The sequence below is a fragment of the Balaenoptera musculus genome, chromosome 2, assembly GCF_009873245.2.
Source record: "Balaenoptera musculus isolate JJ_BM4_2016_0621 chromosome 2, mBalMus1.pri.v3, whole genome shotgun sequence".
Lineage (NCBI taxonomy): Eukaryota > Metazoa > Chordata > Mammalia > Artiodactyla > Balaenopteridae > Balaenoptera > Balaenoptera musculus.
In genome coordinates, this window is record NC_045786.1 from 170,782,182 (window position 1) to 170,803,013 (window position 20,832).

Sequence of the window (20,832 nt, forward strand, 5' to 3'; positions counted from 1 at the left end):
CCACCTGGTTCCCCTCCTGGCATCACTTCTTGGAAAGTCTTCAGGCTGTATCCTGGGGCAGTCATAGGGTTCACCTCTTTTGCTTGTCATCACTGAGCAATCACTATCCCTCATTGTCCGATGTCCAATGTCTTAAAAACCATTGTGTCATACATTTTGTCTGTTCTTTTTAGCTGTTTTAGGTAGGATGGCAAATCCAGTCCCTGTTGCTCTATCTTGGCTGGAAGCAGAAGTTAATGGCAATTGAAAAAAAAAAGTAGTTACACAGTGTCAATAAGAAAGGGCAAAGAAAAAGCTTTACAGCAAGAACAATAATCACAAAAAAGAATGTGGGTGGAAGAGGTTAGATTTCAAACCTCCCTTTAGATTCCAACCTTACAATGTTGTAGCTCCACTTTTTTGAAAGGAACCTAAAAGATAAGTGCTACAACGAGAACCTAGGTGTTTTCACTTGTAATGTCTTCTATGAACCAGTCATATCTACCGTATTATCCTGAAGGTGGACCACTAGTTTCAGTATGTTTTAGAACTTGAAGACCAGTGGTCTGGCTTTAGCCCTAGTGGTGGATTTCAGACCATTTAAACTGTGCTTTTCTGACCTTCATCTCAACTATTAAAGCACAGGCTCTCACATGAGGGAATATTGTCTAAAACTAATGAAAACGATTCGGTCTAGAAGACAGTTAGTGTTAAGGGTAATGTAACCGTAGAGTACTCAATTTTTTTACTTTTTATTTATTTTTTATTTTTATTTTTTTTGACCATGCCGTGCAGCGTGTGGGATCTTAGTTCCCTGACCAGGGATTGAACCCAGGCCACAGCAGTGAAAGCGCCGAGTCCTAACAACTGGACTGCCGGGGAGTTCTGTGGATTTTATTTATTTATTTATTTTTTGGCTGCACCGCGTGGCTTGCGGGAACGTCCCTTCCCTGACCAGGGATTGAACCCGGGCCACAGCAGTGAAAGCCCTGAATCCTAACCACTAGGCCACCAGGGAACTCCCTCGTAGAGTACTTTAAATAGAAATATTTTATACTAATGGAATTAGTAGAAAAAAATGAAGATAAGAATAGCTTTTATTTTATTCCTTTTGCTGAAAGGTTTTAAAACCATTGTATCAAATAAAAACTTGTTAAAGCTACCTTTTTAGATACTTTTTATTAGGTCAGTTTATGAACTGAGGCCATCTTATGGAGAAGTGTAGGACAAATGTAACGAGCAAATATTGCATAGTCTCCAGGTAAAAGAAAAACTTAGACTATGGTTTTAGATCTTTATCAAGTTCCACCCTTAGGCTTGTCATTCTGTCTGCTCTCCCCTTCCCCACCTCCATAACTTTAATCTTTCCTTTTATGGTAAGGATTTGGTGATCCTGCATGACTTGCTAGGAGCTTTATTACAAAGCTTTAGTTTTGTTTCTTCTCCCTCTCCTCCCCTCCTCTCCTCTCCCCTCCCCTCTACCCCTTTCCCCTCCCTCTCATCGCAGCTGTCCCAGAGACTGGATATGCCACTTCTGCCTCAGTGCTCCTGTGCTTCTGAACTTCAGAGCAAAGGCCAAGTTTCAGGGCAGATCACTTCACACACAGTTGGAAGTTTCTCTTCTGCTCAGTTGCAGCATGTCTTGTTTGCTTGAAAACTGTAAAGTGGGTGGGGGAAAGGTATTAACGACTTTACAGTACCTAGGTCTTTTAGTATCTAACAGAAACAAGAAACAGAATTACGTCTGCAAAGGTAGGGGTGTGTGTGCATGCACGTGTGTGTCTGCGTGTGCGGGAGTGCGTGTATAGTGTTAAAAATAAATATTCAAGTATTAAATATTAAAGTGTTCATTGTTAAATAAGCATTCTAAGGATTTCAAAGAATCTCAGGGCTCCATGGGAAGTCTTTGCTGGCTTGGTAACTATGGTTTAGGCAAAATGAAATTAGCATCTTTCAAGATAAAGTAATTAACACATTTCCTAAATAGGCAACTAGAGAATTTCAAGGCTGTTCTTTCTATAAGCGATTGTTCTTATTCTTCCTCTTTTGCCTCATCCGTTATGCATTAATTGAAACCCAGTAGCTCACCTGAAATCCTGCTCTTCCTCCTTCACCTGTGTTTTGTTCTAGGTTTGACTGGTCCTCATATTACATTTCCAGCCAGCTTTTATGCCCAGCTTGTGATGGGGGCGGGGTGGGGACAGTTTAATTGCTCTCTTGTCTGTGTCCCTGTATTTCCTGGAGAGTTATTTGTTGGCCAGTCTCTCCTCTGCTAGACGGAAGGTCGCAATGTTGATTGCAGGTCTGGTCCAGAAGACGCTTCGTAACGTTTCATTGAACTGAATGGAAAGTTTGTTAGCTTTAAACTCTGTGTCACCTAAATGCAGCCGAGTCACATATTGCTTCTTAGGGTGACCTTATGCGTTTTTTTTCTGGTCTCCAGCACCACTGTTTTCCAACCCAAGACTCATAAAATATCTTGATACATTTCCTTCCAGATTCAAGAGGCTCTGCTGAAGTTCCTTTAATCAGTCGGCAATGCCAGCATTTTTATAGCAGTTAAGGACTGTTGTAGAATTCTCTCACAATCAAGTATACGAACGTTTGCTCAGCGTCATTTGAGACGGGTTTACTGATGCATAGGGTCACTTCTTGTAATTATCTCTGAAGTGATGAATCTCAGAGCGAGAGCTCAGGTGACAGGTCCAGCCCAGGGATGAGCAAGGCTCAGAGTTCCTGACTGACCCAGATGATCAAAGAAGAAGCCAGTCTCAGAGTGAAATAAAGCTGGAGCCCTTCAGCCAGGAGCGGTGTACAGGACTGCAGATCTGACAGTAGGGCTGAAATCCAGACCTTAAAATGACAGGGGGTATGTTGTCTCTCTGCGCTGCCTGTTTCCATGTTGCTTTTGCTAGTGGCTACTATAGTGGTTCAGACTATGACAACAAAATATAACTTTTCTGCAAGCAGTGCATAATATGGAAAGCCAGCTTTTACATAGATGTCTACCTACAGGTTATTGAGTGAAAGGTTGTTAGTCCTTATTGCTTATATGATTGGTTCCTAAAATACTAGAACCTTATAATAAGATTTCTAAATAGCATTTGTCTAATATTTTGGAAAAGTAAAATGATGCAAAAGTTGTATGTATATTTTACTTAGTACCACACAAGTCCCACTGGAATTAAAGCTTGTCATTTGGATGGACCACAGGAAACGGTGTAAAGGCTAGCCCTTGGCTTGCCACTTTCACTGCGTGACTTCAGATGAGGTGGATGAGAAACCTAACTTCTTCAACCTCATCTCTGAAATGAGGACAGCACCCAGCTGGAGGAAGCTGTATGGGTTGGAGATAATGCACTGCAAGACATAGGGTCTGACACATAGTGGGTGGGGAATAAGGGTAGCTATTATTGTTTTGGTGCTATCCTTATTGTTTTAAATAGTTAGGGAAAAGAGAGACCATCTCAACATAAAGGGGACAGATTCTAAGTTAACCTTTTAAAATGAATAGGCCCCCTTTGAGCTCCTGGAACATTATTACTCAGATAATAGCAGTACCTTCATATCACCAGGAGATTTAGAGGCAAGAGCCTGTTTTTATCTCCAGGTAATGAGATAATCATATGAATGGAGGAAAAAGTATACTTTCCTTGCCTTTTAAATAGAGTAAAACAGACAAGTTACCTGAAGATCTTTTTGTGCCACTTTTTACTGTAAAACGGTAATTAAACTTGAAAGTCATCGCCACAAATAGCTACACGAAGATCTAGGGAAAGGGCAGAGCTCAAGGTCATCTTTTTACCTGTGGAACCAGGGGTGACGTAGGACCTACCTGGGTCCATGACATCACTTGAAACTCAGAAAGAAGCCGGCATTTGGCTAGGTTCTCACGAGAGGCAAGTCAGGATGGAGCCGTTGGTGTAATGCTCGGTCCATCCTTTGGCCACTAATCAGGTTCTGTCATGGGAAAGGGCTTTTATGGAACTATTCTTCACCTTAAGCTTAATGTCACGTTTCCTCAACTTGACCTGAGGTGCTGCAGACCAGGAATGGTACCTTTTAGTCTAGCCTTGACCCGTCTCGTGGGGCAAGCACTGCACATACTCGCAGAATTTGTTCAGTAACTATTGTTAATGTTGATTTTACTGATGGTCTATGATAAACAATATTAACAACAATCGACTATGGAAATACTAAACTACCATTTGTGTTGAGCGCCTATTTGCCACCATCCTATTAGATGTTTCATATACATTAACGTTTTTCCTCACAAGAACTTCAGAAGACAGGTTATGGTATTATTCCTGGAGTGGTCATGTCGTTTGCCAAGGTTACACGGCTCCTAAGTGCCAGACCCAGGAATTGAACGCTGCCCGATTTGAATCCCAGGTCGGCGTCCTCTCTAAAGCCCCAGGACCCAGACCATTCAGTGCAGGTGACACTGATTACTAGCCTTTCCAAGAGCCAGTTTACTGAACCACATTTGGACCTTGACAAAATGCCAGGAGGCTGCAAATTGTAGCCCCAGGAAGGTCTGCTGCTGGCAGAGCATCTTCTAGAGAAGTTGGCCAGCTGAGACATCTACATTAAGGTCCTCGTACCACTGTGGGTATGGTTCTATCTCAGATTAAATCCTGTCTACCCCCTTGCCCATAGCATGATCACCACCTGAGAGATGGTTACCCGATACCGAGATAAAGGGACACCCTACCTGCCGTGTGTAAATAGATCCCCGTGCCTTCCTGAGGAAATGAGAAGGTACCCCAGCCCCAGCCAGTGGTTCTAGCTCAAAACTCAACAAGTGAAAATATAAACTAATATCATCTTTTTCAAACCTCCCCTAACACCACAAAGTGCAGTGGTGCTTGAAAGAATGCGAAAACTTTGAAAAAAAGATAAAACTGCTCTCATGTTAACACCGTTTTAATGACATCCGTAGATAAATTTTAGAGGCACTGAAATGAAAATTACTTTAAAATAAATAACGTATGAAGGTTTTATTTGGGCCGGATTCCCAATCTAGTGAGGTTTTCTTTGATGGAATTCAGATAAGCTCTCCCATTCTGTGCTCCAGACTCCTGTGCAATGTACAGAGGTCGGAAACGGTTTGCCTTGGTTAAACCAAGCTTTGGGTTTTGTTTTTCATTATGCTAATCAGTTTGGCCCCAGCTGAATTGGAATGTAAAGTCATTTGAACAACACTGGCCTTTTCTGTGCGCAAGAAGGCTGAGAACCTCAGGCAGCTCCCACTGCTGCCAAGAAGCCTCCGGTCCGTTCTCGAGAGTCAGTTACCTGGAGGAGCAGAAGTCAGTCCCTGACAGGTTATAGCAGTGGTGCTGGCAGGATTTGATAAGCGCTAGGATTATGGCCTGGGGAAAATTTCAGCCCATCTCGCAAATGGAGGGTCTCTTAAGCAGATCAGACATTTCAGTTTTTAATCGTTTGTATTTGAAGGCAGATATTCAGGTGGTTAGGGTTTTGGTTTTTGGGTTTTGAAGGGTTTTTTTGGGTAAAATATTAAAATTAGACTTTTCCTATGCAAACTTGGCAATCTAATTAAAATAGAGTCTGATTTATGCAGTTGATTAAAGCCATCTATAGTGCAAACTGAGGCCACAGGGAAGCTGTTTTGCATCATAAATTTTGAGAACGTAGAGCAGGCCTGCCTTGTCTTACTTGGTAGGTTATATGATAGTGATTAGAAAATGCAAGGTTGGATGATAGAGGCCAACTTATTGACCTCCAGGACTGCTGGCCACCACTGTCTGTGTGCTCAGGTCCCATTGATGGGTGTAGCACCCTCTTCAAAGCAGCTGTCTAGGCAGACAGCCCAAAAAGATCAGAGGAGTACATGATTCTATATGCAGATTCTTTTATGACTTAGAAAACATTTTGTTAAAACGCTAATTTCTAATTAATTTTTCCGTGCTCTTTGCGTCACAATGTTCAGACAGCACATAGAAGTCTTGACGGAAAAATGTTAAACTTGAATTTGCTTTGGTCATCTTTATCAGTAATAATAATGACAATAGCTTACAGATTACATTTTTAGAACATTTACTATATGCAAAAACAGATCCCAAGTGCTCTCTCTATATTATCTCATTTAATATTACGACAACCTCTGAGGTAGATAACTGCTGTTTCTTCCGAATGGAGAAACTGAGGCACATCGTGATTAAATAATTTGCCCTATGTCACTTAGCTAGTAGGTAGTAGGGCTGCAATTTGAACCCAGGAAGCTTGACGTCAGAGTTCATGCTTTAATGACTGAAGTACATGCTGGTCCCACAAGTACTCTCTCCCACACTAACTTAGCTCTAGAACCGTCCCCCATCCCCCCCACCGCCTGCTTCCTGAGGCCGGAGACCTTCCCAGTTAGGTCTGTAATGGCCCAGGCTTGCACGTGACTGAAGGTTTTAGTCAGCTCTGTAATTGAGCCCAGAGGGAAGACAGATATAAAATACCATCTTATCCTCGCCACTTCTCCCTTCCAATCAGCTTGACATTATGAAGTGGGACTTTCCCGCTCTCCCATCCAGGTCAAAGGACAAATGGAGAAATTTAACAGAACCGCTGTCCATTCACAAGAAGTTATCTAGAACTTAAAGGACGGTCTCTTTCTAATGAGCAACCAGTATTCAGTTTTCATTGAAATATTTCTTTGCTGAGATCTCATGGTATAAAAGCAACCAACTTCAACAAGCAAAAATAATAACCTCTCATTGACAAAGCCTTATCTCACTTGAAGAAGACTTTAAGACTTTATCTCACTTGAACTCTCAGGAAGTTGTTTTATTTATGTTAACATTCAACAAATCTTTTTTTGAGAGAATTCTATGTATTTTACACAGTATAGATTCATGTACTACCACCACCATCAGGACAGAACATTTCCATCACCCCCCCAAAACTCCCCTGTGCTCTATCCCTACCCTAACCCTTGGCAACCACTGATCTATACTCCTTCACTATGGTTTTGTCTTTTAGAGAATATCAGATAAATGGAATCATGCAATGTGTAACCTCCTGAGACTGGCTGTCTTCATTCAGCATAATGCCTTGACATCCATCCAAATCGTTGCATGCATCAGTAGTTTGTTCCTTTTTATTGCTGAGTGGTATTCCACTATGTTGGATATACCACAGTGTATACACATTTGAGTAGTTTCCAGTTTTTACCAAGTATGAATGAGCCACTATAAACACTGATATACAGGCTTTGTATGAATGCGAATGTGCATTTCTCTAGACTAAGAGTAAGTGCTTAGGATTGCTAGATCACATGGTAAGTGTATGTTTATCTTTATAAGAAACTGCAATGGTATGGTCACCAGAGTGACCATACCATTTTATGTGCCCACCAGCAACGTAGGAGAGTTTCATTTGCTCCATATCCTCATTGCATTCTGGGTTTTTTTTTTGTTTTTTAAATTTATTTATTTATTTATTTATGGCTGTGTTGGGTCTTCGTTTCTGTGCAAGGGCTTTCTCTAGTTGTGGCAAGTGGGGGCCACTCTTCATCGCGGTGCGCAGGCCTCTCACTATTGCGGCCTCTCTTGTTGCGGAGCACAGGCTCCAGACACGCAGGCTCAGTAATTGTGGCTCACGGGCCCAGTTGCTCCGCAGCATGTGGGATCTTCCCAGACCAGGGCTCGAACCCGTGTCCCCTGCATTGGCAGGCAGATTCTCAACCACTGCGCCACCAGAGAAGACCTGCATTTTGTTTTGTTAATATTTTGTGTTTTAACCATTCTAATAGGTATGCAGCAATGTCTCATTGTGGTTTTAATTTGCATTTCCCTAATGGCTAGTGACATTGACATCTTTTCATGTGTCTGTCATCTGTATATCTTCTTTGGCAGAGTGTCTGTTTGAGACTTTTGCCTATTTTTTTCTTTCTCTCTTTTTTAATCAGGTTATTTCTTTTTCTCACTGTTGGGTTTTTAAAGTTCTTATATGTCTCAATCAAACAGGAAGAGACAGAGAAAAAGGTTACCCCCATGTTCCTAGCTGAAACAGTGTGAATTCTATATTATTAGTGTAAGGGATGGAGTACGCAGTTCTAGGAAGGGGAGGAGTGTGAGAAGAGGATTGTTTGTAAGTTCTTACCTCACAGTTTGATTTCTTTAAAGAAATATGTCTTGATACATTTTTTTAAAGAGTTATATAATGTCTCTTCATAAGAGGGTAACAATTTTAGATGTGTGTGAGTGCTTAATAAGTTCTCTGGGTTATCAGATATTTAATACCTGTTATTCTCCCTCAGAAGTGCCATTGACACTTGACTTGACATTGACTTGAAAAACATTTCTATGTATGAAACAATTAAATTACTTAGGAAGTTGGCAGAGCTTGAATTTCAGGGCAAGACAGAATTATATCCAGTAAGTAGAAGTTACGAGATGGTAGATTTCAATTTCAAAGGCCATGATTATCTGAATATTCCTTATGCTTTCATGTTCCCATGTTTTGTTTAAATTGTTTCCTTTGCCTGGAATGCAAAGGATTCTTCTTTTTTGGTTGTTTTGTTTTGTTTTTTTGTTTTCACTGGCAATTTATTTACGATATTTTCCATATTGCTATTTGTGGATCTGTCTTACACTTCGTTTAAAATTAATTTCAAACTGCACAAGTAATACACACACACATATATATAATCTTTCTAAAACACTGTAATATTACAGGCAAGTCTAAATTTCTCTTTGACCACCACCTCTAATCCCATACTTGCTGCATTCTCCAGAGATGACAATTTGTGCATATCCTTCTAGAACTATTTCTATACATTTGCCTACATATAAATGAATATTGTAGAATATATATATTATTTTGTCTTTTTGAAACATGATTTTTTTTCTCAACAAGATGTCTTAGAAATTTATCCATGTTAGTACATGTGCTTCCATCTTGCTCTTTATTTATTTATTATTTTATTTTAACATCTTTATTGGAGTATAGTTGCTTTACAATGGTGTGTTAGTTTTCTGCTGTATAACGAAGTGAATCAGCTATATGTATACATATCCCCATATCCCCTCCCTCTTGCATCTCCCTCCCACCCTCCCTATCCCACCCCTCTAGGTGGTCACAAGCACCAAGCTGATCTCCCTGTGCTATGCAGCAGCTTCCCACTAGCTATCTGTTTTACATTTGGTAGTGTATATATGTCAATGTTACTCTCTCACTTCGTCCCCGCTTACCCTTCCCCCTCCCCATGTCCTCAAATCCATTCTCTACATCTGCGTCTTTATCCTGTCCTGCCCCTAGGTTCATCAGAACCAATTTTTTTTTTTTTTTTTAGATTCCACATATATGTGTTAGCATACGGTATGTTTGTTTTTCTCTTCTGACTTACTTCACTCTGTATGACAGACTCTAGGTCCATCACCTCACTACAAATAACTCTATTTCATTCTTTTAATGGCTGAGTAATATTTCATTGTATATATGTGCCACATCTTCTTTATCCATTCATCTGTTTGATGGACACTTAGGTTGCTTCCATGTCCTGGCTATTGTAAATAGTGCTGCAGTGAACATTGTGGTACATGACTCCTTTTGAATTATAGTTTTCTCAGGGTATATGCCCAGTAGTGGGATTGCTGGGTCGTATGGTAGTTCTATTTTAGTTTTTCAAGGAACCTCCATACTGTTCTGCATAGTGGCTGTATCAATTTACATTCCCACCAACAGTGCAAGAGGGTTCCCTTTCTCCAACCCTCTCCAGCATTTATTGTCTGTAGATTTTTGATGATGGCCATTCTGATGGTGTGAGGTGATACCTCATTGTAGTTTTGATTTGCATTTCTCTAATGATTAATGATGGTTGAACATCCTTTCATGTGTTTGTTGGCAATCTGTATATCTTCTTTGGAGAAATGTCTATTTAGGTCTTCTGCCCATTTTTGGATTGGGTTGTTGTATTTTTGATATTGAGCTGCATAAGCTGCTTGTAATTTTGAGATAATCCTTTGTCGGTTGCTGCGTTTGCAAATATTTCCTCCCATTCTGAGGGTTGTCTTTTTGTCTTGTTTTGGTTTTCCTTTGTTGTGCAAAAGCATTTCATTAGGTCTCATTTGTTTATTTTGTTTTTATTTCCATTTCTCTAGGAGGTGAGTCCAAAAGGACAAAGGATTCTTCTTGCTTTTCCACCTTGTAAATGTTTTTATCTTTCATGGCCAACCCCCTACTTTCTTCTGTTTTTCCAAATACCATTAATATTTCTTCTCTGTGTTCATTTATCACTCTGTATATTTCTCAATTATATAACTTATCACATTGTTTTAGAAATTTGGGGACATTTGGTCTTCTCCACCACAAAAAGAGCTTCCTAAAGAAAGAGGACTGTGAATCAGTCATCTTTACATCCCCAGAAACTAATTTGATGTATGCTTCATAAAAGATACCCATTTACACATTTATTCATTCATTTACCAAGTATTTATTGAGTTCTTACTCTGTGTTACATATTGGAAACATAGAGCAGTGAACCAGCAAAAAAGATCCCTGCTTTCATGGAGCTTACACTTTATTGATGTTTTAGAGAACCAGCCTTTGAGTTCATTGATTTTCTTCATTGCTTGTTCATGTTTTACTCCATTGATTTCTGCTCTTTGCTTTTTCCCTTTCCTTTGCTTGATTTGGGTTTAATTTGCTCTTCTTTTTCTTGTTACTTAATGTGATAGCTGAGAATCATTGATTTGAGAATACTCTCCTTTTCTAATAGACTTACAGCTATTAATTTTCCTCAAAGACCTGCTTTACCTGCAGCCCATACATTTTGATATGTTATATTTTCATTATCATTCAACTTAAAATATTTTCTATTCTCTCCTGTGATGTCTTCTTTTACCTAATGATTATATAGAAGTGTGTTGTTTAATTTCCAAAATTTGGGGGGGGGGGTTCCTTGTTCTCTTATTGTTTTTGATTTCTAATTTATTGTCACTGTGGTCAAAGAACATACTCTTTCAATCTTTAGGTTTATTCAGGTCTGTTTCATGGCCCAGAATATGATGTGTCTTGGTAAATGTACCATGTACACTGCTATCATTGGCTGTAGTTTCTTGTACATATCAATTAAGTCAAAGTGGTTTATAATGTTGTTCAGATCTTCTGTCTTTACTGATTTTTTAAATGAGTTGTTCCATCAGTTGCTGAGAAAGGGGTGTTAAAATCTTGAGGAATAACTGTGGAATTGTCTATTTCTCACTTTAATTCTGTCAATTTTTGTTTCATGTATTTTACTTAATAATTTTTTTAATTCAATTTTTTAATTTTATATTGGAGTATAGTTGATTTACAATGTTGTGTTAGTTTCAGGTATACAGCAAAGTGATTCAGTTATACATATACATATATCCATTCTTTTTTCAGATTCTTTTTAATAGTCAGTTATTATAGAATATTGAGTAGAGTTCCTTGTGCTATACAGTAGGTCCTTGCTGATTATCTGTTTTATTCATTATACATAGTAGTGTGTATATGTTAATCCCAAACTCCTAATTTATTCCCCCACACACACATTTCCCCTTTGGTAACCATAAGTTTATTTTCGAAGTCTGTGAGTCTGTTTGTTTTGTAAATAAGTTCATTTGTATCACTTTTTTTAGATTCCACATGTAAATGATATATGAAATTTGTCTGACTTACTTCACTTAGTATGACAAACTCTAGGTCCATCTATGTTGCTGCAAATGGAGTTTCATGTATTTTAAAGCTCTGTTATTGGGCATATTTTTGATTGTCTTTCTGATAAGTTAATACTTTTTTCATTATGAAATGTTCTTCTTTATAGCTGGTAATACATTTTATTTGACATCTATTTTATCTGATATTAATATTGCTACTCCAGCCTTCTTATGCTTACTATTTGCATGCTATATCTTTTTCTCCATTCATTTACTTTCAGTCTATCTGTGTCTTTGCATTTAAAGTGTGTGTCTTGTGGTCAGCATATAGTTGAGTCTTGCTTTTTTTTTTCCCCCTGAAATTCTCAAAGGAAAATGCAAAAAGAAAAAAAGTCTTGAGCTCCTTCAAATATTTATCATTTCCAGTGCTCTTCATTCTTTTCTGAGGGTCTGAGTTTCCATTGTATGTAATTTCCCTTTACTCTGAAGAACTTCCTTTAACTTCTTGTAATGCAGATCTACTGGCAATAAATTCTTTCAGTTTTCATTTATCTGAAAATGCCTTAATTTGCCTTCATTCTTGGAGGATATTTTTTCAGGATATAGAATTCTAGATTGAATTTGTTTTCATCCAGTACTTTAAAGATGTTGCTTCACTCTCTTCTAGTCTCCATGGTTTATGACAACCAGCTATTAATCAGATTATTGTTCCCTGTATATTTATATATGTTGTTTTTCTCTTGCTGCTTTCAAGATGCGTACTTTATCTTTGGTTTTCAACAGTTTGATTATGATAGACCTTGAGGTGGTCTTTTTTGTGTTTATTTTGCTTGGTTGTTGCTTAGCATTTTGTAATTTTACATTTCTTTCCTTTATTGAACTTGGGATGTTTGGGGCCATTATTTTTCAGATATTTTTTTCTGTCCTGCTCTCTCTCTTTTTATATTCCAATTAATGTATGTTGGACTGTTTGAGATTGTCCTTAACAAGTTCCCAGGGCTCTGTTAATTTTTTCCCTCTATGTTCTTCACCTTGGATACTTCCAATTGATCTGGCTTCAGATTGCTTGGTTTTTCATCTGTCATATCTGTTAATTCCATTTAGTGAATTTTTATTGTCATAAATTATATTTTCAGTTCTTGAATTTCCATTCAGTTCATTTTTCATTTCGAATCTTCTGCCGATACTTCCCACTTCTCTCTGAAATTTTTCATTCATTGAAAAAAATACTCATTTGACATATAGAGGATAGTCCTGATAGCCATTTTAAATTCCTTATCTGTTAGTTCCAATGTTTTGTTCATTTTGTAGTTGGACTCAATTTATTTCTTTCTCTTGAGAATGTGTTCTGTTTCTTGATCTTAGTATGTTACTAATTTGGATTATATCCTGGACATTATGAATGTTAAGTTATGGAGAGTCTGTATTCTATTATTTTTTCTCTGACAAGTATTGTTTCTTTGTTTCAGTGGGGTACCTTAATGGTTGGGATTGAACTGCAGGCTCTGCTTCGAGTCTCTTCTGTGCCTGTGTGATTCACAGGTCAGTCAGAGATATAAAGAGATAGAGTTTGGGGATCCCCTCTCTAGTTTTTTTTTTTCCTTCTGGGATTTCCCCACTCTTTTTAGTGTTCATTGTTTTCAGACTTCACTTTTTTATTTTTTAAGGACCAAAAAGGCAACAGGATTTTCTGAGTGTGTCCTCACCCCCATTGTATACAACACTTAGCCCTGGGCTCAAAGCCATGAAAAAGGGAGTTTACTTGTATAGTTCCCCATCTGCCTTCTACCAAGTGAATGCAAACTCCCACCAGAGTCTGTAAGCTTGTGTCCATGCTCCAGTACTTCTGCTGTTATTTGTATAATTTCCAGCTAACAATTACTTTCTGCAGGGGTGCTGTCCAGTAGGGGTTTCTCATACCCGGAAGCAGAAGAAGAGACTCCATATGATGCTTACATGTTAGTTGGGAGACATAGACAGGAAGGCAACAAGCAAGATGATTCTAGGTCATAGTGATGCTATGAAAGAAAGAAATAAGGTGGACGTGACTGAAAGCAAACAACTTAAAGGAAGGTTATTAGCAAAGTTCTCTGAAAAAACTCCCATTGAGTTGAGACCGAAAGAACAGAACTTGGTCATGAAAATATCTGGTTGAGAAATGCTTCTGGCAAAGGCAACAGCAGATACCAAACCCCTAAAGTAGGCGAAAAAGGGCAGTTTGGCTGGAGCATGGGAAGAGAAGAGAAGAAGGGTGTAAAATGAGGTTGGAGAGGTAAGGAAGATCATGAAGGACCCTGGTAGACCTTGGTAAGGAACTGGGAGTTAGTGCCTCTAGATAAGAAACTATGATCACTCTAGCTGTAAGGGTGTGCTTACCAAACAGATTTGACCACTCCTATTGCTTTGTCAGAATAGCCAATCCTTAAGAGTCTTGACTGGAAGATAGTATGACCCTGTGATTATCTGCACAACCTGTCAGCATCATTGGAACAAAAGCTAGAAGACCATGCAGTCAATTTCTGCCATGTGTGGGAAGTTGTAGTAGATGTATTCTAATATCCACTCTAGTTCTGAGGTTCTCTGATATCACGGAAAAGAAAATGGCCTGAATCTAGAAAAATATCATGACAATTAAAACCACAGTTTAAAAAAAAAATGAAAAGCACAAACCTAGAGAATGAAAAGACGTAGCGAATGAAGCAGGCTGCAGTTCTTCTTAATTTTAAAAGATTTCACACGGGGACTTCCCTAGTGGCACAGGGTTAAGAATCCGCCTGCCAATGCAGGGGACACAGGTTCGAGCCCTGGTCTGGGAGCATCCCACATGCCGCGGAGCAACTAAGCCCATGCACCACAACTACTGAGCCTGCACTCTAGAGCCCACGAGCCACACTACTGAAGCCCGCACGCCTAGAGCCCATGTTCAGAAACAAGAGAAGCCCGCGCACAGCAATGAAGAGTAGCCCCTGCTCGTCGCAACTAGAGAAAGCCCGCGCACAGCAATGAAGACCCAACGCAGCCAAATATAAATAAATAAATAATTTAAAAAAAAAAAGATTTTGCACGAGTTTTGTCTACAAGCAGTGGTCTCCAGCTTTTAATATTGTTGTGTTACATAATAGCAACGTGTTGGTGTATGTTTCTTAGTCTGGTTTCTCTGGGGAGCAGCTGAGACTCATTTGCCCCTTTCCCTCGGTCTAGATGACAGCGCTTCTGCCGCCAGTAGCATGGAGGTGACAGACCGCATCGCCTCCCTGGAGCAGAAAGTCCAGATGCAGGAAGACGACATCCAGCTGCTCAAGTCGGCTCTGGCCGATGTGGTTCGGCGGCTGAACATCACCGAGGAGCAGCAGGCCGTGCTCAACAGGAAAGGACCTACCAAAGGTGGGCATTCGAGACTCACGGGAATCGGGCTCGTGGCACATTCTTTTTTTTTTTCTTTCATTCTGAGTATCCTTATTGTTAATTTGATTGAAGTATAGTTGATTTATTGTTGTGTTAGTTTCAGGTGTACAGCAAAGTGATTCAGTTGTACATACCTATGTATCTATTTCTTTCAGATTCTTTCCCCTTATAGGTTATTATAAAATATTGAATATAGTTCCCTGTGCTATACAGTAGGTCCTTGTTGGTTATCTATTTTATATACAGTAGTGAGTCAATGTTAATTCCAACCTCCTAATTTATCATCCCTCCCACTCCTTTCCCCTTCGGTAACCATAAGTTTGTTTTCTGTGTCTGTGGGTCTATTTCTGTTTTGTAAATAAGTTCATTTGTATCGTTTTTTTTTTTAGATTCCACATAGCAGTGATATCATATGATATTTGTCCTTGTTTGGCTTACTTCACTTAGTATGATAATCTCTAGGTCCATCCATATTGCTGAAAATGGCATTATTTCATTCTTTTTTTATGACTGAGTAGTATTCCGTTTATATATATACCACATCTTCTTTATCCACTCCTCTGTCGATGGACACTTAGGTTGCTTGCACGTCTTGGCTATTGTAAATAGTGCTGCAGTGAACATAGAGGTGCACGTATCTTTTCAAATTAAGGTTTTCTCTGGATATATGCCCAGGAGTGGAATTGATGGATCATATGGTAGCTCATCGCAGATTCTTGCTCCAGCAAATATGTTGCTCTCTTCATATTGACAGAGAACCCAAGCTTAGAAAAACAGTGAAGCAGCCTTAGGATTGTTGAAATCATCACACAAAGTGTGACAGTATTTTTTGGCTGGACGTTGGTGAATTGTAGCCCAGCGGTGCACAGTTGTAGGTGACCAGTAAATGCTGGTTGAGTCAAGGAAGGAATGTCCACAGTGGACCAGAGAACAGTCATTTATCCAGACTCTCTGGGATAGAGAGAGCTTGCAAAACAAAAAACCGAAAACCAAAGCAAACATGATTCTTTGGGCCCCTGTGGAGGCTGTTTCACCTAGAAACTTTTGGTGACTCTCATCTCTTTCTCTGTCCTCAGTTTAAAGATTTTTATTTTATTTATTTAGTTTTTTGGCCTGCATTGGGTCTTCGTTGAGGTGCGCGGGCTTCTCATTGCGGTGGCTTCTCTTGTTGTGGAGCACGGGCTCTAGGCATGTGGGTTTCAGTAGTTGTGGCACACGGGCTCAGTAGTTGTGGCTCGCGGGCTCTAGAGCGCAGGCTCAGTAGTTGTGGCGCACAGGCTCAGTTGCTCCACGGCATGTGGGATCTTCCCGGACCAGGGCTCGAACCTGTGTCCCCTGCATTGGCAGGCGGATTCCCAACCACTGTACCACCAGGGAAGCCTGTCCTCAGTTTACACTGTTGTCCAGTTCAGCACAGCAAACACTTACTTGATCACATGCCACACTTGAAGCTCTGAGTTGAGGACTGGGACCCAGAGGCGGGCAGGCCCCTCCCTGATTTGCTCAGAACCCTGAAGCTCATCGCCAACTTTCCCTCTGCCTTCTAGTGAGTAAGCTCATTTGGGGCAAAGCCTCCTGGTTTTTTTAAATCCCTTTTTTCTTTTGTCCAGAAGAACATAGCCTACAACAGAATTCTATACCTATAAATAGTGGATTTCTGGCACATTTAAATCACCATTTCATTTCCCAGTGGTGCCTGGGAACAAAACAAAAAGCAATATTTGTGCTTTAAATAACTTTGTAGTGACCCTCTTCTTACAATTTTGGAAATAAAACGCCTCGTAAAAGCTTCTCTCCTCCTAGTTAGTACCCTGACGTCTGCTTTCAACCAATATGCATGGCTCGTCTTTTGCCAGAACGGCTTTTCCTCATGGCTAACTCTACAAAACAGAATTCATCTTGGCTGTAAAATTCCTTTAGTTAAAACATTTTGAGTCTGCGGCATGTAAATGTCCCCTTAAAATTAACTTTCTTATTTTGTTTGGATTTAACAAATTATTTCACAGTTACCAGCTTTTCCTTGGAGTCAAGAGAGGGTACTGTCTTGATGTTGCATATGTTAGTTTTTTCTCTGGTCTTGGATACATTTTCACACGTTTATGGAAAGAAATCTATTTCCTTGTCCTTCAGGATAATTATCACCAGCTCCATGTGAGATATACACACTGGGCGATGTCTACATTTTGAATAATCTTTTTAAATAATCTTTTTCTCCTAAGTTACAAAGCAATTAGGGTATTTTAAATAGAAACCAGGTTATTCTAGGTATTCTTGACCCACTCGGCTTTCCAAAAATAAATCTGATGACTACCGTATCCTAAAGGGTACATTTGAAGTCGTTGCTTTATATACAACTTCAGGCTTCTAAAACTTCTATTTTAGAAAAGGAGGGGGAAAAATAATACAAGGGGCCTGGCCCAGGAATTTTATTTTCTTGCTTAAGAGTAGAGTTTGAATTTTGGAAACTTTTAACTTTTTTTCATAGTTAGATCTGATGTTTTCTTTTTAACATTATTTTCAAAAGTGAAATAAAACCAAAGTACGAGAGCCAAAGTCACACCAAGAAACAGAAAAAAGATTGTAAGAAAGCTGGTGAGCGGCACGCCCTGAATTCAGTGGGGCTGTGGGTGCAGTTAGAGGGTGGTGGGAGCAGAGGGGAGAAGGAGGAGTGATTCCATAAGAAGCCCTGGGTCGCTGCTTCTCTTTCAGAGAGTGCCGTGTTGGCACGGTATGTACACCTCTATCTGGACAGCTGGCACTCCATAGCCGTGGCTTAGTTAGGGGATATTTAGACAAGACGGCTTTGAGACAAACCTCCTTTGGTTCTTAGAAGGCCACATTATTATTATCATTTGCCATTCTTTGGGCTTGCCATCCTAATACAGGCTTGAAGTAGCCTGGACACGTGGCATTCTAATTTTAAATATTAAATGATTTTTTTCCCCAAAGGTTAATTGTCAGAAGCTTAGGGCTCAGTGTTTTGAGCTGCTGGTGCACATCTTTGTGCCGCTTGCCCAGTGACAGGGACGGCTGTGCCACAGAGAAACAGGCTGCCTTGGAAGGCAGTGAGCATCCGTGTGGGTCAGCCTAAAGGAAGTGCATGGTGAGCACGACATCCCCTCTGCCGCCGTCCTGAACCGTTAGACTGCTGTGTCCACTCTCTGGCCTTAGGAATTGCCTGGGAGACCACGGATAATAACGCTTATCCTTTTCACGACGGTACTTCACTTATTTGAAGAAGGTTGTTCTGACATCTAAACTCTGACTTACTTTATCATCATTCTTCACATGACTTAACTAGTACACCAATGAGAACTGCAGTCTCATGAAGATAATTCACTAACAGATCAAGCTCAAGGTCTCCTGAAACAGAGGAAAGATTGTGGCCAACCCTGTAAAATATGAGGCCTGTGGACACACAGTTTATAGAGAGAGAGTTATGTCTCAGACTCTACTTTTTCTTGGTAACCTTTTTCTGTCCCCGGGATTGGCTTTTTGTGCTAATTTTCCGCCTCTTTTTAACCCGGTGATACTGCCCTGGGTTTTAGGATTGCTATTCTCCTTTTCCTTTGCTTTTGTTATTTAAAAAGAAAGACATATGAAGAACTTGTTGCCTTGTCATGCATCTCGACTGTGGAGAACCTCAGCCTGCAAAGTTTGCTTTGTTCAGGTGGGATTTACTTTCAGATAGGAAGATTCGGGATGTTTTAATTATACTGAGCTTGGGCTACCATACAGTGGAGAAAAGAGAATCAAATAGTTTCTGGAGGCCTGTATTCTTAAAATTCTTGCTGATATTAAAGTTTTTCCAGTATTGTGGTTGGACTGGGGGCACAGAATGCAGTGAACAGACACCATTATATTGCTATTCTGAGTGTAAATACAGAAAAACATGTGATGAAGTAGGGAGTTCCTTGCAGAATTACGTATATTGGAGAAAAATTGTGTAGGAAACAATTGAGCAAAAGCAAGCAATAGGGGCATGGCCAGAAAACTGTGGATCCTCGTATGATGGAAAGCCATGTAATCTTTAAAAATGTTTGTGTTCTCGGTAACAACAGGAAAGATGCTTGTGTATTATATTAAAAGGCAGAATCAGGATATAAAACTGGATATGTTGTATTTTTCAACTAAATAGACAAAATCTATGCAAAGAAGAATGGAGAGAAGTATACCAAGAGTTATCTTTCTTTTTTTCTGAGTGGGAGGATGATGATTTTTTTTCTTTTTTTATACTTTTACTTCGTTTCTAAATGTACTTTGGTGTGTATTCTTTAATAAGCAGAAGGAATTTGTGTTTTAAAAGTGACTCCTTTCTTACCACTGAAGCTGATCTTCACTGCACCAAGGTCAATAGCAGAGCTCAGAGCAAATGTCTGGAAGCTGGAGCGTGCTCACGTGTCTTCTCAAGAAGACAAGGAGGGGCTTCCCTGGTGGTGCAGTGGTTGAGAATCTGCCTGCCAATGCAGGGGACACGGGTTCGATCCCTGGTCTGGGAAGATCCCACATGCTGCGGAGCAACTAAGCCCGTGCGCCACAACTACTGAGCCTGCGCTCTAGAGCCCACAAGCCACAACTACTGAGCCCGCGTGCTACTGAAGAGCCCATGCTCCACAACAAGAGAAGCCACCGCAATGAGAAGCCCACGCACTGCAATGAAAAGTAGCCCCTGCTCGCCACAGCTAGAGAAAGCCCGCGCGCAGCAATGAAGACCCAATGCAGCCAAAACTAAATAAAATAAAATAAATAAATTTTTAAAATAAAAGAAGAGAAGGAATCATGGTTTGGAGTTAAATTCATAATAGATCCATTGTAGACATGCACAGCTAATTTCCATTTCCGTGCTAGGGGAGTGTTACAGGATTTCAATGTAAAATGTAGGTTAAAATATTGTCATTGTCCCATGTATGTGGGGATGGTCTGCTTCGCTATGCATTAACCAGCAAGAGTTCCTGTTTCTCATTTTAGATTTTGCTTAGGAGTTCAGACTGTCTTTGGGCAGCTTGCCTTTTAAAAAACTTGAATGCACCTTTTGCAAACTTTTCTTTATATTAATAGCCCCATTAATTAACAGATCGGAGAGTGAATAAATATAAGCAAAAACCTTCAGCTGGAGATGCTGACAAGCAAGACAGTCCTGTTGTTCCAGGACGTCAAAATCTGGTCTCAGAATTTAGTCTCTGCAACTGGTGTTGAAAGCTGACTGCAGGTTGTCTTTAAGTAGCCTCTGCTACATTAACACTTAACCCTGATAGTCATAATAATTCTTGTAGCTACCATTTATTAATTGGGTGGGTACAGGCCTTTGCAATAGATATTTTAGATGCATTAGCTCATTTCACCTCTCCACAACCCTTTGAGGTAGGTATTATTATGCCCACTTTACAGATGAGAAAGCAGCCTCTAGGAGATGGAATAATTTGCCCCAGGTTTACACAGCTGGTTAGGGAAAATCTGGGACTAGACCCTAAGGCCTGGCTGAACATACGTTCTTTCTGCCATCTGTGTTGCTTGGCTGTGCATATCCCCCTTAGCAGTATTATTTTAAATTAGCATTATTCAATCAAACCAAATATTAAGAAATGAATAAGTATATGACTTGAAATGAGAGTTCTTTTTTCAAGGTTTAATTTGATTTGCAAAGTGTCCCAAATACAACAAATCATATTCAGCATATAATTGTGTAAATATTGTATCATAGTCCTTTCACAAATTTTATTAGCTAGGTGCAACTAACAAATGAAAAACTTTTAAGTTCTTTGCAGTGAATGAAATTAATGAATATTTAACTTAGTTCTTTATCCCGGTTAAC

The 20,832-nt window shown here is 39.7% G+C and overlaps 1 protein-coding gene across 3 annotated transcripts in view; it reads left to right on the top strand.

Moving 5' to 3' along the window:
- EML1 (EMAP like 1) overlaps window positions 1-20,832 on the top strand; it is a 199,544-nt gene that overhangs the window by 101,101 nt on the left and 77,611 nt on the right. For all 3 annotated transcript variants that reach the window (XM_036843462.1, XM_036843460.1, XM_036843461.1), the window contains exon 2: window positions 14,817-14,999. In XM_036843462.1, the coding sequence (XP_036699357.1) occupies window positions 14,817-14,999 (183 nt within the window). The remainder of the gene's footprint in view (window positions 1-14,816; window positions 15,000-20,832) is intronic.